The sequence below is a fragment of the Rosa chinensis genome, chromosome 7 (assembly GCF_002994745.2).
Source record: "Rosa chinensis cultivar Old Blush chromosome 7, RchiOBHm-V2, whole genome shotgun sequence".
Classification (NCBI taxonomy): Eukaryota; Viridiplantae; Streptophyta; class Magnoliopsida; order Rosales; family Rosaceae; genus Rosa; species Rosa chinensis.
Window position 1 is genome coordinate 9,262,501 of NC_037094.1, and position 24,420 is coordinate 9,286,920.

General features: G+C 38.2%; 7 protein-coding genes across 8 annotated transcripts; 6 read left to right on the forward strand and 1 right to left on the reverse strand.

Annotated features, from left to right (window-relative positions):
- Positions 1 to 250: 250 nt before the first annotated feature.
- LOC112179784 (thylakoid lumenal 17.9 kDa protein, chloroplastic) lies at positions 251 to 1,817 on the forward strand. Its single transcript, XM_024318266.2, has 4 exons — positions 251 to 613; positions 834 to 948; positions 1,131 to 1,200; positions 1,399 to 1,817. Exons 1-4 carry the CDS (start codon positions 345 to 347, stop codon positions 1,653 to 1,655), a joined length of 711 nt encoding a protein of 236 aa, XP_024174034.1. The 5' UTR covers positions 251 to 344; the 3' UTR covers positions 1,656 to 1,817.
- Positions 1,818 to 3,903: 2,086 nt separating this feature from the next.
- LOC112177060 (protein NUCLEAR FUSION DEFECTIVE 4) lies at positions 3,904 to 6,989 on the forward strand. The gene is made up of 3 exons (XM_024315239.2): positions 3,904 to 4,375; positions 5,110 to 6,041; positions 6,127 to 6,989. Exons 1-3 carry the CDS (start codon positions 4,040 to 4,042, stop codon positions 6,623 to 6,625), a joined length of 1,767 nt encoding a protein of 588 aa, XP_024171007.1. The 5' UTR covers positions 3,904 to 4,039; the 3' UTR covers positions 6,626 to 6,989.
- An 878-nt stretch (positions 6,990 to 7,867) lies between these two features.
- On the forward strand, positions 7,868 to 12,006 carry LOC112179970. Its single transcript, XM_024318451.2, has 2 exons — positions 7,868 to 8,040; positions 8,912 to 12,006. Exon 2 carries the CDS (start codon positions 9,083 to 9,085, stop codon positions 11,675 to 11,677), a length of 2,595 nt encoding a protein of 864 aa, XP_024174219.1. The 5' UTR covers positions 7,868 to 8,040; positions 8,912 to 9,082; the 3' UTR covers positions 11,678 to 12,006.
- Positions 12,007 to 13,529: 1,523 nt separating this feature from the next.
- Positions 13,530 to 16,178, forward strand: LOC112178550 (nuclear transcription factor Y subunit C-1). Its single transcript, XM_024316700.2, has 2 exons — positions 13,530 to 14,384; positions 15,912 to 16,178. The coding sequence occupies exons 1-2, from the start codon at positions 13,663 to 13,665 to the stop codon at positions 15,913 to 15,915; spliced, it is 726 nt and encodes a 241-aa protein (XP_024172468.1). The 5' UTR covers positions 13,530 to 13,662; the 3' UTR covers positions 15,916 to 16,178.
- A 348-nt stretch (positions 16,179 to 16,526) lies between these two features.
- Positions 16,527 to 17,827, forward strand: LOC112178551 (protein transport protein Sec61 subunit gamma). The gene is made up of 3 exons (XM_024316702.2): positions 16,527 to 16,723; positions 16,862 to 16,977; positions 17,618 to 17,827. Exons 1-2 carry the CDS (start codon positions 16,630 to 16,632, stop codon positions 16,975 to 16,977), a joined length of 210 nt encoding a protein of 69 aa, XP_024172470.1. The 5' UTR covers positions 16,527 to 16,629; the 3' UTR covers positions 17,618 to 17,827.
- Positions 17,828 to 19,625: 1,798 nt separating this feature from the next.
- On the forward strand, positions 19,626 to 20,087 carry LOC121050595 (probable methyltransferase At1g27930). Its single transcript, XM_040511313.1, has one exon. The coding sequence runs from the start codon at positions 19,626 to 19,628 to the stop codon at positions 20,085 to 20,087; it is 462 nt and encodes a 153-aa protein (XP_040367247.1).
- Positions 20,088 to 20,089: 2 nt separating this feature from the next.
- On the reverse strand, positions 20,090 to 23,721 carry LOC112178969 (TITAN-like protein). Of its 2 annotated transcripts, XR_002927577.2 has the most exons (8): positions 23,341 to 23,721; positions 23,043 to 23,169; positions 22,621 to 22,894; positions 22,413 to 22,483; positions 22,253 to 22,307; positions 21,626 to 22,053; positions 20,779 to 20,975; positions 20,090 to 20,232 (listed from the first exon to the last, which is right to left on the reverse strand). XR_002927577.2 is itself a non-coding variant. In XM_024317253.2 (7 exons), the coding sequence occupies exons 1-7, from the start codon at positions 23,667 to 23,669 to the stop codon at positions 20,955 to 20,957; spliced, it is 1,305 nt and encodes a 434-aa protein (XP_024173021.1). In that variant the 5' UTR covers positions 23,670 to 23,721; the 3' UTR covers positions 20,689 to 20,954. The 2 variants fall into 2 exon arrangements, 1 of the variants encoding a protein (XP_024173021.1); XM_024317253.2 differs by lacking the exon at positions 20,090 to 20,232 and having other exon boundaries at positions 20,689 to 20,975.
- Between the last annotated feature and the right edge of the window lie 699 nt (positions 23,722 to 24,420).

The window sequence follows — 24,420 nt, forward strand, 5'->3', positions numbered from 1 at the left end:
AAAAATTGATTTATTGTATAATGATTCATGATTGAATTGCGACATAGAAAAAAAATACAAGGGATGATAGTTAGGGTAATTTATAAAAAATACTGAATTAAAGTAATAGAAAATTATAATAGGTGTGTGAATAGCATTACCTATATATATATATATATATATATATATATATAAAGAGAAAAAACGGCACAATATTATACGTCGTTTAATCATATTTGCATATGTGGCTGTTATGATACAATTTTGGAGGCAAAACACTGCGTTTTAATCGGGGGGAAGAAAACCAGAGAGAAACAGAGCGCATGGAAGTGAAAGGTTGAGGCTTTAGAGAAGGATAAACCAACATGAGTTTGATGGGTCATCTTCTACCTCCAACTTCCAAGCCCTCGTTCACTGTAACCTCTCATTTCCTTCAAAACCCACAACCCACTCTGCAAAATTCAACCCATAAACCCATAATTGTACCCGCTCTACTTTCCTTGGCTCTCGGTGTAACACTCACCTCTCCTTTACCTGCTTTAGCAATCCCTTCTCTCAATTCACGGACCAATCTAGCCCCTCCCACCACTCCATTCTCTCAATCCAAGACTCTCCAGACTGGGCTCGAAAATGGGTATACTTTCTCGAATTTAGTTTTTGAAATTTGCCATGTTTGATGTTACAATGATAATTGTGTCAATGTTCTTATCCATGGAAATTTGAAGAACATTTCTAAATGGGTTTTGAGTAAATGCATTTCTCTTTAATGGGTTCTTCTCATTTTGCTGATAGCATCCATTTGTGTGTATCCAATGTGATTTGGTCTGTTTGATCAATGTGACATTATTTTTCAGAAAAATCAGACCTTGTCCATCAAGTAATCCGGCATGTATATCAACAAATCCGAGATCATCATCGTTTGCGTTTCCGTTGACGATTCCTGAAAAATCTTCCGGCAATGCAATTCAGGTTTGGAGATAATGCACTTCCCTAGATGAACTAAATCTAATATGGAGATAATGCACTTCCCTAGATGAACTAAATCTAATATGGTTTGAACATGAAAGGCTGTAACTTTGGTATAACTCTGTGCATTTTTAGTGCAAGTAATTTGCATGATGCTGAAATTCCCATGTTTTGAACTTGTGCAGAAGTTGCAAGAAGCAATCTTGGAAACTCAAAAGAATCCGAAAATTAAGATTTTGGAAGACACCCCAGATGGTAAATAGACTGAACTTGGCAAAAATTGGTTATGAATATTTATCCCATATGTCAGTTGGTCAAGTATTGAAGTAAAACTAGATTGTTGCTAATAAATGATGATGCTCGAGTATCAAGTAGTATATTGCTAATATAATTATTCAAAGTGTAAACATATTTTAAGGTAAGCTGAACTTAATCGGATCTTTCTGATTACAGGCCAATATTTACAAGCTGAGGTTGATGGAGGGTTTGGCAGAGATGTGCTGGAGTTTCTGGTGAAAGGAGACTTGGTTTCTTACAGGTGTATGGCCACAAAAGTAACCTATTTGTATCCTTTCACTACTGCTCTAGGGAACTCAAAGGGGCAAGAAGAAAGAATGAAGAAAATTACTGACCAGTTGGGGTGGTATGCTCCAAGTTTTGAAGCTGAAGCAATCGATGAGAATGAAGCCATGGACATGTCCCGGAATTAGTCTTTGTTCTTCACTACAATGAGATTGGTATCCGGTAGCTAGCTCACTTGTTTTATTCTACACTGGTTCTGTTATTATTATCTCCATGTGCTCATATCTCAGTAAATTGATAACATGATGAATATATACCTTCAATTGTTAATAGAATTTGTGTTCAAGTTTCTTGTTTTGCAAGTCTTCCTTTTTACTGAATCTGTTCTGTTGCTTCTGTAAACATACAAATTAAATATCGAAATGTAGCCTGCAGAATTCACACAACTGTGAATCTGTGAGTCAGCTCAGTAGAGACTACCAAAGCATTTGGTCATGCCTTATGCCATCAACTGTAAGATTAGTTTCCTTGAAACTCAGACACTGAAGTACTAGTCGTCCTCCCCGTGTAGGTAACTGACATCTGTTAATTGATGTTGGTATATTCCAATTCCCGGCTTATATTCAGATGAATCTAACTTCACATAGTTTCTCAGACTTTTTCTTTAGCATATATTAAGCATTTGAAAAGAGAATTAGGGCCATTGATTTAGTGTTATATGATACCGGATGTGTCAGACAGCTGAATAATTAAGCATAGAAGACGACAAGTAGTGGTGAACAACATGTTTTAAACCTGCTTCTTGATTGATGAAATCTTTTATCTTTTTCAGTTATTTTGCTCCATCACTATGGCATTTTAGATTTTTTTATTATTTTTGATCACAGGAAAAATTTTACATAACAAAACTACGAGATACACCCCTCCCAGATAATTCAGATAGAACGTTGGGGACACAAAAATGGGAATATAAGAAAACCAAACCTTAGGATTTACATGATTAAAGGCCAAATACGTCAAACGATCTGCAACAAAGTTCGCTTCTCGATAAATATGTCTAAAAATAATAAACTGAAAAGTAGAAGCCAACATTTATAACATTTTAAATTGTTGTATTAAACTAATTTCAGTCCCTAATAACAGATCTAAAAGTCTAATTTATTAGTTAATAGCAAATAGCACCACGTGCTTTGTTGATCCTTGTTTACAATATTTAAGGATCCAAGTCATCCAACCCAAAAACTTCTAAACCTAACTTTTTTATTCAAGACACTAAGACAGGTCCTAATGGACTGTATTGTTTGGATTCTGTTTCACTCTCATTTTGTCCCAATTCGCGGCCCTATAGTTGGGTAAGAAAGCTCATAGTCCCATGTGAGCAGCCGAAAGTAGGACAATCCACGTTGTGCACAATCACTAACCAGGGTCCATTAGTGATGTGATTTGAGATTTAAACATATCTATGGTATCAGCTCAAAAGTAGTACAAGCCAATGAAACATATTAATGCTATAATGCATGTGCTTCTGCAGGCACATATAGTAATGAGCTAAGGTCCTCACGGATCAGATTCTCATTTGTATTATATTGAACAATCTCTGCATGAAAATTTTGTCACGAGAACATCAATTGAAAATACATATAGCACATTGTTGGGAATAAATATTTACCTGTCTTCACGAAACAAGTGAATATATATACATCATTGTAATATCTCGGGTCCTGAGCTCTTAGTGGCACTTGGATGTTGTACAAATGCAATTTTTGTTTTTCTTTATTTCCTTCCTTGCAAGATTTGTTCCAATTCCATGGGATGATCATTTGAGGTGTGAGCACAGTGGTTACTATTTCTAAGCACGTGCATAGATATTTATTCATATTGTTATTGTTTACAAATTGGTCACCATCAGTTTGGGTGCTAAAATCCAAAGCCTCTTCTTATCTTTTCAACTCTACTTGTTTGTGGTTTTGGACTAAAGAACCCAACAATCACCCACTTATATCGAGTACTCATTTTCATACCTGCTTGTCAAAATCAGTGTGTTTTCTCATTATTTCTATTGCTGGCAAATAACACACTTGGGACAAAAGTAAAAATCAGGAAAAGTAAGGAATTGAAACTCTCCAACATTTTCATTCTTAGTAATGCTGTAGCTATCAAAACTAAACTTAAAAGTTTTAATTGATGTGGAGTGGGTTCGAGTTACAAACCAAGTAGTTGCTTATACGACACTCTTGAAAGACCTATAATTTATCTATCGTATTCGTTTTTACGATGTTATTTTGGAGGTAAAAGTCAATTACAGCATCTCAGTTCTTTCAGTCAGGTAGCACATGCAGGCTCTTATAGTTATAGTGGCCGCTGGGTTTGACACTTTGACTAAAGGATTGTATTTTACCGCTTTGTGATCCAGAATATCAATCACACAGCTCCTCTTCCTTGTGTTAAATTCATATTATATTATATAAATATAGCAAGGCACTGAGAACAAAAAACAGTCAACCTGATAAACTCGTCACTATTCAAATTCAGAGATCTCAAACTAGCTCACAAAACTGTGCCAAACACAAAGATGGCACAGTTTTATGGGAAGTTCAAGGCCTTCAAGAACAGCAGATGGCTTGTGTTTGTGTGTGCAATGTGGATTCAGTCCTTTGCAGGAATTGGGTACTTGTTTGGGAGCATATCTCCTGTGATAAAGAGCACCATGGGGTACACCCAGAGGCAGCTGGCAATTCTGGGAGTGGCCAAGGACTTGGGTGATGCTATTGGATTCGTTGCCGGATACTTATCCGAGATTATGCCCAGTTGGGGGCTTTTGGCCATTGGAGCAGTGCTCAATTTTCTTGGATATGGATTGCTTTGGCTTATAGTCTCACAAAAGATTGCTGCTTTGCCTTTGTGGGTGGTGAGTAGTTCAATCAAGTTTGAATCTTGATCATCAAGTCTGATTTTGGGTTGTTTCTGGTATGGATTCCCTTTTTTGTGGGTACCAATAGTTAGCTCCTTTTCTACTTCATTGTGATATGTATTGCCTGATAACCTTGATTACTGTTGCTTGAACTGTCAAGATTACCTTTTAATTGAATAACCCTTTTGGCCAGTGATTAGTTATCAGACTGGGAAAGCATTAAAGAGTTGACCATCTTTTCTGTTGGGTATTGAAATTGTGTAAGAGAGAGGATTTTTGGTGTCGAGCATAGTTGCTTTAGTCTTTCTTGATTTCTGTAGGACTGTGACATTTGATGTTTAGGTTTTAGTGTCTTTTCTTTTGGTTATTGAAATTGTGTAAGAGAGAGGATTTATGGTGTCGAGCATAGTTGCTCTAGTCTTTCTTGATTTCTATAGGACTGTGACATATGATGTTTAGGTTTTAGTGTTGGAAAATGAAATCTTTTCTGTTGGGTATTGAAATTGTGTAAGAGAGAGGATTTATGGCGTCGAGCATAGTTGCTCGAGTCTTTCTTGATTTCTATAGGACTGTGACATATCAGGTTTAGGTTTTAGTGTTGGAGAATGAATGTTTGTTTTGCTGTGCTTGGAACATGTGAATATTTGACTAAAGAAACTTTGCATTTTGCTCATTGATATTTCAAAAACATTGCTGTGAGTGAAATTATAAAACAAAGTTTTCCTTTGCAGCTCTGCATTGCCATATACGTGGGAACGAATGGTGAGACCTTCTTCAACACAGCAGCTTTGATTTCGTGCGTGCAGAACTTCCCCAAAAGCCGGGGACCTGTTGTGGGGATCCTGAAAGGATACGCCGGTTTAAGTGGTGCAATAATAACTCAGATTTATGCAATGTTCAATGCCCCAAGCGAAGCGTCGTTGCTTTTTATGATTGCAGTTGGACCATCAATGGTTGTCATTGCTCTAATGTTCATTGTTAGGCCTGTGGGAGGTCACAAACAAGTCAGGCCAGGTGACAATGCAGGATTCATGTTTACATATAGTGTTTGCCTTGTTCTGGCAGCTTATTTGTTGGGAGTTTTGATACTTGAGGATCTGTTTGACTTGAGCCAAACTTTGATCACATTGTTTGCGGCCATATTAATCGTTCTCATAGTGCTTCCAATCATAATCCCTATCATATTGGCTTTCTTCTCCGAACCAAGGCCATCACTGCAGGAGAGCCTTCTAATTGATGCACAGAGAGAAGAAGAAGGGAACAAATCTGAGCAGGCAAATGAGGTCATTTTTAGTGAGGTGGAAGATGAGAAGGCTTCAGATATAGATTCCCTTCCATCATCAGAAAGACAAAAACGAATCTCTCAGCTTCAAGCTAAACTGTTCCAAGCAGCTGCAGATGGAGCAGTGAGGGTCAAGAGGAGAAGAGGCCCCCGTAGAGGAGAGAATTTCACCTTGATGCAGGCATTGATAAAGGCCGATTTCTGGCTCATGTTTGTTTCTCTATTGCTAGCTGCTGGATCTGGTTTGACAGTTATCGACAATTTGGGTCAGATAGTTTTGTCACTTGGGTACACTGATACAAGTATTTTTGTCTCCATGATCAGCATTTGGAACTTCCTCGGACGTATTGGTGGTGGCTACTTCTCTGAGATTATCGTAAGGTGTAACCCGATTTCAGTAGCTTCCTTTGACATATCTGACATGATTTACTAATTTCTAACAAGCATTGTTTGTTTTTCTCACCAGAGACTATGCCTACCCACGACCAGTGGTAATGGCTGTAGTTCAGGTCATCATGGCAGTTGGGCTTTGCTACTATGCTATGGGATTTCCAGGGCAAGTATATGTGTCCACTGTGCTGATAGGACTAGGGTATGGTGCTCACTGGGCAATTTTGCCAGCTGCAGCTTCAGAGCTGTTTGGCTTGAAGAGTTTCGGGGCCCTCTATAATTTTCTTACAATGGCAAACCCTGCTGGTTCTCTTATATTCTCAGAAGTGATTGCTAGTGGTATATATGACTACTATGCAGAAAAACAAGCTACACTCAGACACCAAAATCCAAGTTCATTGCTTATCGGACCCCTCAGGGATGATGATGACCTCTCTTGTGTTGGTACTATATGTTATTCCATCACTTTTGGAATCCTATCAGCACTATGCATTGTTGCAGCAGGATTAAGCATGATTGTAGTTTATCGAACAAGGAGGGTTTACACACAACTCTATGGAAATCCAAACAATTGAGATGCAAAAACAAGAGCAAGTGGATATTTCTACAATCAGCAAAATGATTTTGAAAAGCTTTTCGTCCTTTTGATCTGGAGGAGTACTCTTAGCTGAGGTTAAGAAGTCTGAGCAAACACTTTCTGCTTCACCGATTAGCAGAAAAGTTCGTACATCCCCTGAGCACCTCTAAATTACTATTTATCACTTCATTATATATCAGAAAATTCATTACAATATGCCAGTACAGACATTACATTACAATTCAATGAGAAATGAATAATGTTTCAAATCAGTTCTTTCCTTGCTGGTTTCTTGCTATGTAAGCAACACAGTTGCATGATTTGAATTAATCTGATGTTTGCAGATCCTTTTGCATATTTTATTGGTTGTACTGGTTTGCTGAGAATTGTTACCCCCACACTCAATCCGTCAATGCTCATTTTGGGTTGGGTCTAACAATAGTTAAACTTTCACACTGTCAAAACTAGAAACACATTGAATCACTATCTGTGAATGACTCATTTGGGTGATTAATTAGGACTTACATTTGGGCATTTTTGGTAGAATTATGATGGTGGTGCATGAATTGGATTTTCTTTGTCAAACCGACATCTCAGATTCCTCAGTAAAATGGAAAAGATCTAAATACATGGATATGCATATGACTATGATTGGAAGGGTATCCCCCAGAATTTAATCCTGCTGTTACTGCCAAAAATGAAAGAAATCACAGTGAATTTAATAAATCCTCCATATAATTCAAATTAGTTGTGTTTACGTAAACCCCACGGTATCTATGACTTTGACAATAACTTTTATTTAAAAATGTGATCGCGCGCCTTCAAACTTAAAACTTCATGCATGATTACGAGTTATTTATTAATATTTGACGGGTGTCTTTCTCTAATAATTAGTAATGAGCGGTTCTGTCAAAATACATAAACCATATAATTATATGAAGAGTGTGATATGAAGAGTGTGACAAGAAACACCAATAAGCATACAAAATAATAATGCATAAGAAATAATGAGGTAAAACCATATGACTATTCAAAAAATAAATTTTATACCCTCTAATTTAGGGAAATTTTGGCAAATGTAGGAAACCACAAATCCTCTAAACCAGAGTTAGAAATTAACCATGGTTAGATTTTAACCATAGGGAAAAAAAATGGTTTGGTGAAAAAATCAATATTTAAATGCCTCGAAACCAATATTACCTTTGTATTATATTGAGTGCTTTTGATATATAAAATAATATCATACAGAATTCTTTTCAGGGGTTGAAAGAAAGAATTTCACCAAAAAATAAAAACCCCTGAAATTGAGATTTTGTTTAAAAATTTGATCAGGGTGGCGATAGAGGGCAATTACAAGAATTTGGTTGGGATTATTCATCAATGGCGTCTCTGCGATTCAAATATTTGAAGGGGGTAAATTTCATTCATACCCTCTTTTTATTTTTTCAGTTTCATTCAATATGGTTTTTCACTCTGTGCCTTGTTTGGAATTTTAATCTTCTGTCATTGCTTCTCTATTTTGATTGTCACTAATGCTATCAGACTTCTATGGTTTTAGCCAAAGCTACTGAATTGAATTGGGCATGTTTTATGTGGAATTTGGAGTATTATTGGAAGCTAATTCAAATGGTTTTGTATGCCTGTTTGATTGTGGATTTGATTAGGTTGTTAAGTTTTAGTGAATTTGAGAACTGGGTATCTGTTTTTGTGTTCTTGGTTCTCCAAATTTGGATCATGATTTACTGTTTTGGATTGTTTTTTTATTTAGAAGTGTATGATAACTGAGATTGTACTTTACATGGTTTCTGACAACTGTTATAAAAGTGAACTTGGAATTCAACAACGGCCATTCACCCTGCAGTCGTTAGTTTTACCAGCATTTCTCTGGAACAAGATAGGTTTTTTAAAATTTTTGTTTCGTGATCTTATGATTGAGTATGAATGTGATGGCTGGCATTGCAATGTTAGTATCATCAATGTGCTTTTGTCAATTTATCCTGCACTTACTTGGGGAATTTCAGCGCTTTAACTTGTTAAATTCCATGGATTGTTGGTTTCCCGCGTAATTTTATTTGATGATTGAATTGAAAAATCTAGGTAGGGAGTTGTTAAAGATTCTGTAACGGATATATGAGAGGAAGCATTCATTAGTTCTTTTTCTATGTTTGAAGTTGTTGCCTTTGATTAACTATGGCTGTGCTGTTTGGTATAATCATCACATCTTTATTTAATCTCGGAATTCAATTAGTTTCCTTATCACGTTTTTTCTGTTTTCCGTATGCAGCTTCCACAATCAGAAGTAACTTATTAATGATCAACGCAAAAATATTTTTGCGTGTTTGATAGAATTAATATTTGGTTTGATTGTGGTTCGTATCGGAGTGGCCTACATATCAAAAGAAGCAAAGTAGGAAAGACACGTGGACCGATTCAGAGAGGCACCAACATTGTGAAAATGGATTGCAACAAAGAAGAGGCCCTCAAGGCCAAACAGATAGCAGAGCTGAAGGTTGCAGAGTCTGACTTTAATGAGGCTAAAAGATTTGCTTTAAAAGCGCAAAACTTGTATCCTGAGCTTGATGGTCTTCCTCAATTTCTGGCAACTCTCGATGTCTACATCTCTGCTGAGAAGGGACCAAATGGGGAAGTTAATTGGTACAAGGTCCTCGGTGTGGAACCTTTGGCTGATGAAGACAGAATCCAAAAGCAATTCAGGAAACTGGCTCTCGTTCTACACCCTGACAAAAATAAATCTGTAGGTGCTGAAGGAGCGTTCAAGATTATATCCAATGCCAGGAGAATTCTTTATGACCAGAAGCAGATTTTAAGCTCTATGCATGATGGAATTCCAGATGGGTTCCATGATTTGTCTGAGTTTAATCATGCAAACACAAGGGATGAGAGGATTGCTACTCCTACCATGCCAGATGGGAAATCATCGATGCCTACTACTCAGAATGGTTTTGAGGATGCCTTCAAGAAGAACCATTCAGACACAAGGGATGAGAGGAGGGCTACCCCTACCAAGCCTTTGTCAACTTCTCGTCCACAGAAAGGTCGGAAAACTACATTTTGGACCATTTGCAGTTGGTGCAAGATGTATTTTGAGTATCTTAGAAGGTTTCTCAACCACAAGCTTCAATGTCACAGCTGCCAGAAGCATTTTATAGCTTATAAGATACCAGCCCCCAAAAATGCATCCATGTCAAGCCCTTTTGATGCTCAGCAACATAAAAGTCAGCCTACCATGCCCAATAACTCTTGTGATCCAGGAAGGACACATATTGCCTCTACAGATGTGAGATCATCAGGAATTTCTGGTGTTGACAAACCAATGTTTGCTCCAGGAAGGACACATCCTTCCGCTGCAGATGTGAGATCATCAGGAATTTCTGGTGTCGACGAACCAATGTTTGCTCCAGGATGGACACATGCTGCCGCTACAGATGTGGGATCATCGGGAATATCTGGTCTATGCTTCAACTCAGCAAGAGATCAAAGTGTGGAAGCAACAGCCTCCAGTTCTAGTCAAGCTGCAGGTAGCGCTCATCCCGCATTCAGGCAATTGAATAGAGGGCATGAAGAATCGTTTCCATATAAGGAGGCCCATCAGTGGAAATTTCACGCTTTTAAGAAACCAGATCCTTTCTTACCTACTGGGTCTCCTAACACTGGTTTCAGCGCTGTGCCCAATGGAGTTAAGCCTAGAAGGAAAAGGCATCGGTGGCAAGAGATTCAAACTAAAGTGGGAATGGGAAATGGAGGAGTTACTATGAACAAGATATTTGGATCTTCCAAGTTTAGTTTTGGTGCAGGAAGGTTGGATGGAGCTTCAAGGCATAGAGTTAATTGCACAAGGGATTTGTCACATGTAGAACTGCAAAATGTATTGGTGAAAAAGGCTACGAAAGAAATTGTCAAGAAGCTTGACAAGTCAAGCATTCCTTCTGTGCCAAAGACTGTGGACGCTAATGAGGTAAAGAAAAAGGGAGAGAAAGAAGCTGATGTGCCTGGTGTTAAAGCCGATATGACAGGGTGTAGGGTATCTGTGGATGCTGAGGACATGCCCAGAAAGATGTCCTCCCCTGCCAAGTCTCATGATGACTCTGATGTAGAGGAAGGTAATACAAATTCAATGAGTGTTCCAGACCCTGACTTTCATGATTTTGATGAGCATCGCACGGAAAAGTCATTTGCTAGCAACCAGGTGTGGGCTGTGTATGACGAAGATGATGGCATGCCCCGTTATTATGCTATGATTCACAGTATCATATCTTTGAAACCATTCAAAATTCAAATCAGTTGGCTTAATTCCAAAACCAATCACGAACTCGCTCCACTAGATTGGGTTGCTTGTGGTTTTCCTAAGACTAGCGGGGACCTCCGGATAGGGAAGCATGGAGTTTACAAGTATCTTCAAACTTTCTCCCACAAGGTTAAGTGGACAAAAGGCAGAAGAGGAGCAGTTCGTATATATCCTGGAAAGGGAGATGTCTGGGCTTTATATAGGAACTGGTCCCCTGATTGGGATGAACATACCCCAGATGAAGTGATACACAAATATGACATGGTGCAAGTGCTAGAAGATTATAATGAGGAGATAGGAGTGAGCATTGTCCCTCTTGTTAAAGTTGCTGGCTTCAAGACTGTGTTCCGCCAACATTCAGACAGAAGTAGAATCAGGACAATTCCAAGAGAAGAAATGTTTCGTTTCTCTCACCAGGTCCCTTATTACTTGCTCACAGGTCTTGAAGGAGACAATGCTCCCAAGGGTTGCTTGGAGCTTGATCCTGCATCTACTCCTTTGGAACTTCTTCAGATAAAGTCAGAAGCACAAGCCAAAATGGAGGAGACAGCTGGAAAATGTAATGGAGAAGAGAATGGCAAAGTAACTATAGAAACAGGTCCGGTAGAAGATGCCGAGGAACAAGATCCGGCAGACTTGATGAAGAGGCAGAAGGATCCCCAGGCAACAAAGTGGCGGGTATATAGTCGGAAACGCCCGAGGGAAGGACAAGCTGTCGAGGGTGCTAAGCGGTTGCGGCTTTAGTGTACTTGACGTAAATAGAAGGACTGAGGTACAGCGGTTTTTCTTTGCTTTGCTTTATGTTGATGGATCCAGAGTTTTGTTCGAAGGCATGAACTGTCCTTTAGACTAATCTTAGCTGTATTTTTAGTTCAACACAGTTTAGGAGTTTTTTTGTTTTCAAAACTTCATACCTCAAAAAGGACTAATTTTCGCAGCCGGTCAAAAATGCAGACCTAGGAGCTGCTTACCTTTTTGATACACAGGGTTTATTATCTGTTTATGTTAAATTCAGCTACCTTGTTATGCTAAACGAACAAAAGAAACCTGGATCAAAGTTTCAACTCTTATAATCTCTGCCTTCTCAAAGTAATACTTCAGCTGTTAGTCACTGTTGGCTGTTGTTTTTGGCATTTTAAGACCATTCTTCTCATCATACACTTCATTTTCACTAATGTTCAATTGTACATGTGCAATGTGGCACATGGAAAACTAATATCCAGCATTTCAATAAATTTTGAAATTTAACTACCTTTCTTCTGTCACACAGTTTCAGTAAGATCTTATTTGAGGAATCACCATTAGTTTAATGCTCCACTAATCACCGTTAGTGGAAGACAGGGAAGCATTCTGAATAGGATGCTAAAGATTAGCAGGAATAACGGTAAAAACCCTTTATTACCTTGCCTCGACTGTCGGTAACTCCCAAGTAAACAATGGTAAAAACTGGATTTAGATGCTTCTCCATGTGAAAAATTGATCTGCGTTTGGTAAAAGAAGCAGAATAAACAATAAAGGGTACTACTGTGATAGCACAAGCAGGGCATGAGAGGGACATTCTCTCCCTGTTAATATTGTAATCCCAATCCGCAGCATTGTTTTTAATTGCTTGCTTATGATTATACAAAAAAGGGAAGAATAGAGACAGCAGTTGAAACATATGGTCTAGTTTAGTGACTTTAGTCTATGCCATCAAGTAAAGAAAGTTTGCTTATTGGCTTGCAAGTCTATTTCTTTAGACGACAGTCATTTATAATTGTGCATGAGTTTGATGCCTCAATCCGTAATTCGTGCAAATGCTTTGCTAATAGACTAATAGAGGGGCATCTAATCAACGAAAATGAAGAGAAATATCTTCCTAATGTTACACTTTTCTTCTCTCCCCTTTTTTTTTTCTTTGGTTATAAAGGAGGGTGAGAGTTAGAAGAGGTTCGAATTGTAATTTTGTGTGTGGAGATAATTAGAGACTAGACTTAAATGATTCAACCTGTGAAATAGACACACACTATACATATATGACTTGTGAAACGTGGAATTAGAATGTGCATTGGAATTATGCTTATTATGAATCAAAGAAGGAAAATACGGAAATTTTGCTCAAGTGGAATGGACACAATGCGTTACGCATTACTATCTATTTTCTTTCACGAACATAGAATTTGTGTGAAATTGACCCAATGTGTCACTCATATGAATGAAATTGTGACTCATTACTCATTTTGAATGATTTTATTTCACAAATGTGACACTTTTAGAGAATAGACGCAATGTGTTCGACTCTTATTTTTTTTCCTTTAAATAACAGAAACTTAAACAACATTACTAAAATCAATATGAATGAGATTCGAAGCACGTTCATAAACAATTGTTTCTTCAAGCTCTGATTTTTTTCTTGAAAATATCGCCCTATGAATAAATAAAAGGATGTCTCTCTCATTTCTTTCTGTTCTTCTCTCTCTCTCTTTCTAATGAGAGGAGCAGAAAATAAAATAAAATAAAAATCATGCCTCTTTAATTTAAAAGAAAATGGAAGCTTTTTGCCCTTTTTATTTAGGTGGCATGATCCAATTGGAAGAGGGCCCAAAAAGCCCAAGGAAACGGCATCCCCCTATCTCTTCCATCTCCAACCCTTGAAATCACCACCACAAAAACAAAACCCTGCAAAAATCAAACCATCACCGCACCCTCTGATCAAACCACCCCACCATTTCCAATTCGCCACATCACCAATGGACAACAACCCCAACGCCGCCGCCACCGCCACCGCCATTACCGCCCAGCACCAGCACCAAGCCCAGTCCGCCACCTACCCTCCGGCCCAGGGCGGCCCGCCTTCCTCCGTCGCGGCGGCGCCCTTCCACCACCTGCTCCAGGCTCAGCAGCAGCAGCTGCAGATGTTCTGGAACTACCAGCGGCAGGAGATCGAGCAGGTCAACGACTTCAAGAACCACCAGCTCCCCTTGGCCCGCATCAAGAAGATCATGAAGGCCGACGAGGACGTCAGGATGATCTCAGCCGAGGCCCCCGTCCTGTTCGCCAAGGCCTGCGAGCTCTTCATCCTCGAGCTCACCATCCGCTCCTGGCTCCACGCCGAGGAGAACAAACGGCGCACTCTCCAGAAAAACGACATTGCCGCCGCCATTACCAGGACCGATATTTTCGATTTCCTCGTCGATATTGTCCCCCGGGATGAGATCAAGGACGAGGCCGGCCTCGGAGCTGTCGGCATGGTGGGGACCACCGCCAGTGGGGTCCCCTACTACTACCCGCCGATTGGCCAGCCCGCCGGTGCGCCGGGAGGGATGATGATTGGGAGGCCGGCCATGGACCCCACCGGCGTTTATGCGCAGCCCCCGTCGCAGGCGTGGCAGTCGGTGTGGCAGACCGCGGCGGACGATGGGTCCTATGGGAGTGGAGGGAGCAGTGGCCAGGGCAATCTTGATGGCCAGAGGTAAATAATGATGTTAGTAAATTTTTTTTTTTTAGTCTGTAAATTATCATGACTGAGGTGAAAATGTGTGTAAATTTCACTGCTTGGTTTGTTTGCATGTTCTTAATTTGTGATGCCTGTAACTTGTGCTTCGAAATGATAGTATTCGTTTGAAGGAGCTGATATTATAGCATTGGCGATAAATTTTTCTGCATTCTACGTTTCATACCTGTTTCATGTAGACCAAAGGAAGCATATTGTTTTGGACTTTTGACTTCGTTACTGTTGCACTTGCCTATAATTTGCAATTGTTCATAGGTAAATTTTTTTAAAAAAAAAGTTGGAAAATCTGGGTTAGAAGTTGGTGCTTTGGGGTAATTTCATCAAGGCAAAAAGAAGTCTTTTGTTGATTAGAGTATTGAAATTGATTCAACTTGAAAAATGAGTCAGCTAATTATCCGCATCTTCCAAGTTTTATTACTGGGGGTGTGGTTACTATGTGTGGATTCATTTGACTTGATGGCTTATGCCTGTACTAATGTGCTTGTCTGTGGAAGCTGGAAGATGAGATGAGTAGAAAATAAGAAAAAGTTTTAGTAAAATAGTTTCAGTTACTACTTACTAGTGACTGGGGTCAGTTCCATTGGTATGAACACAGTGCTCATTTTATATTGGTTTTAGGGATGTGATTACAGCTTTACTTTGAAAAATTATGTGTTCTTGGCCCAAGCAAATAATGGTTGTGACCGGCAACTGCATGTGGCTAGCACAACCAGCTGCCGGTAGGACATATTTGTTAATAGAAATTGATTTCTATGGAAGCCTATTTCGGATGTTTTCTTCTGTGCTCTGTATCTCACACTCTCCTTTGAGATATAAAAACTGAAAAATGTATGATGTGCATTTCTTATACTTCATGCGTAGTGATTCTAATCAGACACCTGAAAATGTGCCTCTTTTAGGAGAGAGCGGTTTTGAACTCTTCTACTCTTAGTTTGTAGCACTGTGATATTCCTCTTTTTTTTTTCTTCCTTTCTTTTTTTGGTAGAATTGCCCTTCTCTTATGGAGGGCACTTGTCTGTCCCAGAAAAACGTGCAACTGATCAATTTTTTTTTTTTCCATGATTGATTATGATTCAAATGGATAGTCTTCTAGGAAAATATTAAGTTAACAGTGTCTTTTGTTTATTCATCACTTTGCTCAACTATTATGGATTATAACATAAAACCTAAGCAATTAAAATGCTGGTGTTTCAACTCTTAAGGTGATGGGTAAGAATGTTAGTTGAATTGCAACACGTTTAACCACACTTGTGGAATTTTACCATCACAATTTTCTTAGCTGTATTTCATAGTTGGATGCTGCTAACTACTCATTTTGTGAACGGAATTTAGTCCTTGGTTGCATCAGGAAAGGTGTACTGATTTAATGTATGTGATCCTTCAACATTACAACTATGCCTAAGTTGTGGCATGAGCTTTCCAAACACACAATGGATACTGATCTGAACCTTTTTTTTTTTTTTTTTTTTCAATTTTCCTATGCAGTTAAAAGAGATTAATTTGTCGACAATTTGCTGCATGGCGCGAAGGAAAGGAAATGAGCACTGCAGCAGATATTTGATTGCTTGAAGTACTATTATTATTTAATGAGATGACAAGAGACTTGTTTAAGACCCTTTGATCCCGAGCAGTTGAAAGTTCACTGCCTTGTTCAGTATTTATGTGCAGTCTTTATAATTTAGGTTTCTCATGTCGCTAACTGAATCAATTTCTTATTAATCAAACCTGGTAGACTTTTAGTATGTTTCCCGATACTTGGTTCTTTTCTTGGACGTCAATGGCTATGGTTTAAAGTCTAAACACCCCTTGCCGGCAAGGAGCTGTTGATTTATTGAACTTGTTTATCATTACAACAAGTGTAGACAACCTCCTGGAGTCCTGGTGCAACACACACCTCACCGGAGATTGAATTGTGAAAATGCAGTGAATCCCTGTCGGTCGAATTATATCACATGATGCTCGCTCAAGTTATGTCAAATTGAGCTTGATCGTGGCTGGGTCTAACTCACCGGATTGGGCTGTGGGCTTGACAGCAACGTGTGGGCTAATGCTGTTTTTGTTCGGACTAAAGGGCAATATTGGAATTTTAGTAAATGAACCTTTATAAATAAATCTCAAAACAGAAATTTCACAGCCAAATTTCTAACGACTTCGTCTTCTCTCTCTCTCTCTCGCTCTAGATTTTAGTGAGAGAAAATCGAAAATGGACGCCATTGACTCAGTTGTGGATCCTCTCAGAGAGTTCGCTAAGGACAGCGCTCGGCTCGTCAAGAGGTGCCACAAGCCCGATCGCAAAGGTAAAACCTTTTTCACATCACACCTCCGATCTGTGTTTTCTCTCGATCCCGTTTTTTTTTTTTTTTTTTTTCCCGGTTGTTGAAATTCGGTGTTTGATTCTGTTGTTGACTGTAATTGAATGATTGATTTTGGTGCAGAATTCTCAAAGGTGGCGTTGCGTACAGCCATCGGGTTTGTTGTGATGGGATTCGTTGGGTTTTTCGTGAAGCTGATCTTCATTCCCATCAACAACATCATCGTCGGATCTGTTTAGGTATTGGATTACATCTCAATCTGCGTTTCTTCGGCTCAGTTTTGTAAATTTATTGTTTGTAGTTGGCATGCCTTTGGTAGATTTTTTTGCTGTAATTTTACCAAGGACTTTAATTGTGCTGGAATATAATAATATAGTGTAGTATTTTTTATCATTGTGTTTAGGTCAAATTGTAATACTTTGTAAACTTTACGGAAATTGAATGACATTTGTTCAGTTTGGATGCCAGAATCCTTACTATGTATCCTATAATAATGCGATTCGTATTTGGTTTGGTTTTGTCTTGAGCATTTCGCCACAGTATGAGTAGTTTAAAGGGTTGAAATAGGCAGCCATTGATCTAATTGATATTGAACAATAGATGATGTGATATAAGGTAATGGGTGTATCTGCTTGTGAGAGTCCTGGTTATACTCTGTTGGTCTATTACATTGATGTTGAAGTTTGATGTGAAGGCCAAGGCAGTGACCTCAAGCATAAAACGTTTTAGCCAAACTTTTCCAAAACCTAACAACTAATTACATGTTTAATCGATGTCATTTGATATTGGTTTTCAAAGCCAGTTGGTTAGAACTGGAAGTTACGCACATTTGGTTATGGTGGTAATGTGGGACTTATGTGTTTTGCTTTATAATTTCAGGTCATTCCTCAAGTTGAGTTTGATAGAGGCTAGATGATGCAGGCAACAACATCAACATGCCCCTCAAAGGGAAAGCAATAGTTATGCAATTCTTATTTGGCTCCTTTTAGTATCTTCTGTAACACTTGAGAACTACAATTTTCATGATTACGACAACATTTCCGTGTTTCTTTGTTTTATTTATACATTATGATCCTAATTTTCTATGCAGCAAAGGTCCTAAAAAATTTGAATGTGCCAATTTCATCAAAATCTGCATTTTCCCTATTTTTGCATGCTCCAGAAAGATTAAACATGACACATTTTGAATCTTTATTCAGGACCCAAACAGGATCTAATAAAACTCACTCGACAACTATACTAGTTAAAGTGTTAAACAAATGAATAAATGAAAAATATAAAAATTAGTAAAAACACCCTTTGCTTGATGACATGATCATTGGCGGATTTCCATTTTTCTTAGTGAAACCTCGAGAGATTCTTAGGTAGGTCAACCATACCGTGTAGCAGTAGATCTGTCCAATCAAGACCTTACAGGGGATGTTTTGGGTATATTGTTTTATTAAAAGAGAGCTAATTTTGGGATATGCAAAATTCCTTCTTAATTTTGATTGAGTTGTCCCACCACGTGGTTCCTACCTAAGAATTTCTCAAGAATGCCTCACTTGGTTGCTGAAAAGATCACACTCAACAATATAGATTCTAACCGGCTCTAGGACAAATACTCCAAATGTGTCATTGTCATCTAATTTATGGGTTATAACACACGATTTTTTGCCCATGAGCTGTGACATGTTGGTACGTTTTAATTCCAATATTATAAAAGTCATAGGTTCGATTCTCACTTACATATGTAATGGTGAGTTAAGGGTTTTAAAAAATAAAAAATAAAAAAAAACACGATTTTTTTCCGTTTCAGCGTACTCAATAAATATTAAATATGAGGCAATAAAGTGGTTCCTAAATCTTTTTTTTTTTCTTCGACTTATTATACATTCCTGCATATTTGTGAGACAGCAGATTAAAAAACTCCAATCTCTGCATCGATGCATGCTGGGCATCAAAATCAGTTATTATCAGTCATATTATTATAACTGAGAAGGTAATGATTTAAGCTTGACAGTGCCCAACAACTACTCTAGCTAGCCTTCTTCAACTTCACTCATAACTACCAAACAAGACTACACTACACTACACAATTTTTCAAAAGTTTCAAGAAGAATTATTGAAACACCAACCCTTTATTGTTGTTTCTATTCATAAGTTGACAAATAGCAATGCGATCTTAAAATGCAACATCTCTTTACAAACAAACACCTAAATAAAAGAAAAGAAACGCTTGAAACAAAAGCAAAGCATTCCTTCTTTCTCACTCAAAAATACACCAAAGCTAGTAGACTTTAAGCACAACAGCTTAAATTATCATAAACCCCACCGCAACCTCTTACAAGAAGGATGTGAAAGCAGGCTGTGGAGCTGTGAAAGCAAACAAAGAGAAACAATGCCCCCAGAAGTGCCCCATTATCGATCTTCTGTAACTCCTCTAGTACGGTTCTCTCCTTCTATCTCACCTGAAGCCCAACTAAATCAACTGTACAGACACAAGTATTGGAGAGGAGAGAAAGGAGAGACAAATATGAACTTTGCCAGAAAGAAACTCATCCCTTTTCTTGTTTTAATCCTTTCAATCATTTCTGTACTCAGACTTATTAGAGTAGCAATAACTACATCTTCTTCTTCTTCACACCCATTGCCTGCTTTACCTCCTCTTGGAGACTCATGTTCCAATCCTCCCTCATGCACTAAATTTCAATCAGAGAGAAGTGCCTCCATTAACGCCACCCGCCTGCGGAAAAAGGAATACCAACTTCTGTCAAATCTCATTTCCCAGAGAGCCCCTTGCAACCTCCTCATTTTTGGGCTGGAACCTCAGTATCTATCTCTCTCATCAATCAATGCAGGCGGCACTACCATCTTTCTGGAGGATGACGTTAACAAGATAAGCACCATGACAACAGATTCCAACACCACCAGAATCTACAGGGTGGACTACGAGGTACCTGCAAAAGAGGCCTACAACCTGCTGAAGCATGCAAGGGAAAACCCAGTCTGTGCACCTAGCTCAAAACAGCTTCAAGTATCAAAATGTCAGCTTGCGCTGAAAAATTTGCCACAAGAAGTTTATGAGCTTAAATGGGATGTGGTGGTGGTGGATGGACCAAGCGGGAATAGGCCCGAGGCACCAGGCAGGATGGCAGCTATATATACTGCAAGTATGTTAGCAAGAAATGGGAATATTACGGATGTAGTAGTGCATGATGTGGATCGAACAATTGAGAAGTGGTTTTCCTGGGAATTTCTGTGTGATGAGAACTTGGTTTCTTCAAAAGGGAAACTATGGAACTTTAGGATCATGGGTCACACAAATTCTTCAAAATTTTGCCTTCCCAAAGAAGTTACAATAGTGTAATTCTTGCTTTTAAGTTCTATGTTTTCCCCCCATCTACAAAGAGATAAGCTTATATCATTGTTCAGGTTTTCAATAGTGCAACAAGAAAGGTAGAAGACCAGATGCGATGGCCGCTTTTTCATGAACGAGCTCAGCATTTTTATCACTGCCATGAGTTAGAGGGGAATTTCAAGTTATTTCCAGATAGAAAGACAGTTATTTGAAGTTGTGGGATTTGCAAATATAAGTAGAGTGGAGCTCCTATCTATCTATTGATGTATACAGACCTAGTAGAAAAAGATTTTCTCACTTCTTTAGTTCTTTTATTTTATTTATATGTAAATAAGAACTATTTTTTGTGCCTACATCTGTGTATCTATCTATGGATGACTAGTATGTGAAAATGTAGAAGTTAGAATCTGCAATCCAAGTGCAAGCCTACAGGCTGTAATTTCCAGTTCCTAATACATTTCTAATTAAGGTGACATGTCAAAGGTGCCAGTTTTTGCAGTTAGAAACCATTGTGATCGATCATTGACGCAAACTTTGTCAACACAAATAATCCATTGATTGATCCAAAACCTGATATCTTTCTCATGTTCAACATGCATGACATGAAGGAAAAAAAAAAAATCAGGTTGAATATATTTCTCAGGGAAAAATTCACATTGCATACATCTGATTCAATTACTATGAGCGCATTTGAACTTACAGCTCTATCTTGTACAATAGCCTAAAAACTGATCACACCAGTGCTCCTTTGTTTCCTTCAAATTTTCAGCTCAATTTGGCATCTACCGAAACTCATGAGAAAAAAGGTCGATTATCTGCATAGTGGTTCTCCCAGATGTGCGTCTTCGGAAAAATCATCAACTCACAATCACAGAATTATTCACTTGCACCAGTTCGCTGCATGAAAGGAAACATACAAGAAAATGTCTCAGCCTTAGGAGTTTGTCAGATGTGTGTTGTGTCTGCATTTCATAGATTTTAAGCACAAAACAATGAAATAAAGGCTCACAATCATCAGATCACTTCACTGCATGGTCTCTTTACTGTCACTTTAGACCGCATACAATCCGACAACAATGAAATGAAGGCAACTAAATGATTCCACTGGAGAGGTAATGCTCAAAGTTGGTTTTCGTGCCAATTGCCTTTGAGCCAAACAACATCTCTTATCCCCATAAGTAGAATGGGATGGAGTGTGTCTGGGTGTATTCATGAATTGATTTTCCCAGCCAAGATAAAAAGGTTTCTTCAAATTTCAAATAATGCCTATAAGCCTTAATGGATTATCTTAATGTCCTCTTTACTAAATGTCATAGAAGGTCGAGACAATTAAACATCTCCCTGTAACTTAGCACTCACCAGATACAGGAAGGCTTATGAAATTCATATACTGAGTCCTAACATGAATGTATGAGATATCATGCAACCAATGCTGTACCACAACATTAAACAGAGAAATCCTACCAATCAAAGAGAAACTAGCTTTAGAAATCTTAAACTTTCAGTCATCAACAAACAGACACAGTAAGTAGGACATTGGAACTCACCATCCTTTTGCTGACGTAAGGCTGTATCTTGATTGGCATCTCAGATTGACTTTCAACCTTAACTGAATTAAGTTTCTCCAACTCAAATTCTTTTTTAGTCTCTTTCCGGGTACCAGATTGCCAAACTCCACCAAAATTGGGGAGCCAATTAGCATCATAATCGCTCTTGACAATCTCACCCCTTTGTTCCATCTCCAGCTCCCTCTTTCTCCTTTCTGCCCAAGCTGCTCCCACTCGTTTTGGGTTTAATTTCTTGGACTTCCCTGACTTACTTGACGGAGGAAGAAGGGTACCAGAAACTGGTTGTATTGGAATACTAAGCTGATTTTCTTCATCTGCTGCAAACCAAGGAGGAAGTGCTCCAGTATAAACATTTCCACCGGCCTCTTTCGGACCCTTGGAAGGAATTTGAGTGAGATTCTGAACACCTGGAAAGAAAAAAAAAATTGTGAATGAGCATGCTTTACCTATATCAGATTAAATACAACTCTACCTATATCATCAGGTCAAAAGTGAATATAAATTTTGCAATCATTCATTAGAGTTAGCACATTTTTCAAAGATGTACACAATTGACATCAACTTAATAGTTCAGATCAACACATAGAACAAACACAAGATTACTACCTTGAGAACTGCTCTGTCCTATTGTCATTCTTCCGTGCTGATACACCTTGTTCATCTGCATCAAACATATTATTGTTAGTCAAATTTATGGCCATTTTAAATACAAATACATGATAGAAAGCTTTTTGTTCTTTCTGAAGAAGTGCATGACCAAACTTACCCTTTCAGTATTGAAATTGCCGTCAGCTGAGCCTTTATTACCATTAGAAATAAGAGAACCCTGGCTACTAACTGAGGTCACAAAAGTAAGCACACAGCAGATAGCAAAACTTAACATAAGCATGTTTCATTATATGGGAGGAACCTCTAAGCCAATCCCAATATAATCATAAACAAAAGATCCACATCCTATAAACAAACATGCATACCTGTTAAACCTTTGGAATTAATAGAAGAGGACGCAGTAACATCTTGCACAAAGCAGCCAACATTTGCAACTTGAGAAAGTCCAGAATGGGATACCTGATTCTCATTTGTATGATATAGTAAAGGCATAACACCATTTGAAAAACTTGAACTACTATTATTTTCAAAAGTATCTAAAATTCCATATTCAAGTTTATTATGGATATCATTTGAAGGTCCTGGCATTGGTCCTCCAGAAATAGCTTCACTCTTCAATGACTTGCACTTCTTCTCCCACTGCAGCCACATGCGTAATCATTAATAACTTATAGACTCTAAAAAGAATATTACTCTATGATTAACTCTTTTTTGTTTTCGCAATTGTTTCTCTATAAAATCACATTGGGAACACAATGCCACAGAATTGAAGAGAGGCCTTGTATACCTTAGCAAGGTCAGCTTCCAATATCCTGAATTTATCGACAGAATCCATTCCTCCACCGTATTTCCACAAGAAGTGCTTCAAATTCTTCAGATGTTCGGCACTCGCAAGGTGATTAATTGCATTGCCACTGATAATCAAAAAACACCAACACAGTGTAAACCACCAATTTCACAATCACAGTCTCAAAATCAATCAATTTGTACAGAAATTATCCACAACTTGATTATCTTCCTCTGTTTTCTCATCAATCAGACACTAATTTTACAGCTAATTCAAAAATGACGATCGAGAATCTCACCAAGCGAAGGAGCTATCCCGCTCGTCAATGTCGAAATCGCAGAAGACGCACCAGAGGCGGTTGCGAGCGGCGTGTTCGAGGCGGAGGAAGGTAGGGTTTTTGAGGAAGAAAACGACGTCGGAGAGCTTGGCCTGGAAGCGAGAGAGGAAAGTAGAGAGGGACTTGGTGTGGCTGGGGATGTACTTGTGGCTCGGACCTTGGTCGTGATTCAGCTTGCAAACCGTGCAATACTCGAAGTCGTGCTTCTTCTTCATTGTTGTGGCGTTGGATTTAGGGTTAGGGTTAGGATTCCACGAATGAGCCTTTGATCGTTTCTCCTTCTCCTCCATTACCGTAGGGACTCTACTTCTTCTCGATTTTGGAGGGTGATGTTGCTTTTATGCGCTTTTTTTTTTTTTTTTTTTTTGAGAGGTTAAATATTTTTCAGATGAATATAACAAAAGGAAACAAAAGAGCAACTATTGAACCTTTAGTCTGAAAATTCAAAATTCTACGACGTAAAATAAAAATTTATAATTTATTAATTAAATGCAGTTCACTTCAAATTTTGTAGAAGCTGGACTTCATAATTATTTAAAAAAAAAAATTATAAACTTTTTTCTAACACCATAATTTTTACCTAAAAATTATTTTTATGATTTTTAAAAGTAGAAAACAACAAAACTCACAAATTAAAAAAAAATTTGTTCTAGGTAATTTCTTTGTTCTGTCAATTAGAATACGTTCTAAAAATCATGCTCTACGAATGCCAAGCTTATGGTACAGAAAAATTTTGAGAAAAATTTGTGTTAACAAGATTTAGCATGTTTTGACATTATTAGACTACCTCCTTAATTAATTAATATTTTCAGTCACTATTTTACAATAGTCAATCTAGTCTAGATTGAATATATAGTGTGGTTACTATTATGTAATTCCTATGTTTAGCTCTTGGGTTAGTTCCTTCACCTATTTTTTTAGTTTTTACATTTCTTCTTAAGAAAAAAAAAACAACAACAAGTAGCTCATATATCTCAATAAACCGAAGTCCAGAGTATCAGCAGCGAGCCACATACTGTTTACGTTGATAGTCGGTATTGA

Bases quoted from the DNA above. Each gene is read 5' to 3' on its own strand.
- LOC112179784 (XM_024318266.2), top strand. From the start codon at position 345: ATGAGTTTGATGGGTCATCTTCTACCTCCAACTTCCAAGCCCTCGTTC. The intron at 614-833 runs GTATACTTTCTC...ATTATTTTTCAG, and splicing joins CAGACTGGGCTCGAAAATGG to AAAAATCAGACCTTGTCCAT. The intron at 1,201-1,398 runs GTAAATAGACTG...TTCTGATTACAG, and splicing joins TTTGGAAGACACCCCAGATG to GCCAATATTTACAAGCTGAG.
- LOC112177060 (XM_024315239.2), top strand. From the start codon at position 4,040: ATGGCACAGTTTTATGGGAAGTTCAAGGCCTTCAAGAACAGCAGATGG. The intron at 4,376-5,109 runs GTGAGTAGTTCA...TTTCCTTTGCAG, and splicing joins CTGCTTTGCCTTTGTGGGTG to CTCTGCATTGCCATATACGT. The intron at 6,042-6,126 runs GTGTAACCCGAT...TTTTCTCACCAG, and splicing joins TTCTCTGAGATTATCGTAAG to AGACTATGCCTACCCACGAC.
- LOC112179970 (XM_024318451.2), top strand. From the start codon at position 9,083: ATGGATTGCAACAAAGAAGAGGCCCTCAAGGCCAAACAGATAGCAGAG.
- LOC112178550 (XM_024316700.2), top strand. From the start codon at position 13,663: ATGGACAACAACCCCAACGCCGCCGCCACCGCCACCGCCATTACCGCC.
- LOC112178551 (XM_024316702.2), top strand. From the start codon at position 16,630: ATGGACGCCATTGACTCAGTTGTGGATCCTCTCAGAGAGTTCGCTAAG. The intron at 16,724-16,861 runs GTAAAACCTTTT...ATTTTGGTGCAG, and splicing joins CCACAAGCCCGATCGCAAAG to AATTCTCAAAGGTGGCGTTG.
- LOC121050595 (XM_040511313.1), top strand. From the start codon at position 19,626: ATGACAACAGATTCCAACACCACCAGAATCTACAGGGTGGACTACGAG.
- LOC112178969 (XM_024317253.2), bottom strand. From the start codon at position 23,669: ATGGAGGAGAAGGAGAAACGATCAAAGGCTCATTCGTGGAATCCTAAC. The intron at 23,170-23,340 runs GTGAGATTCTCG...TTTGATTATCAG, and splicing joins CGGGATAGCTCCTTCGCTTG to TGGCAATGCAATTAATCACC. The intron at 22,308-22,412 runs GTAAGTTTGGTC...TGTTTGATGCAG, and splicing joins GCAATTTCAATACTGAAAGG to ATGAACAAGGTGTATCAGCA.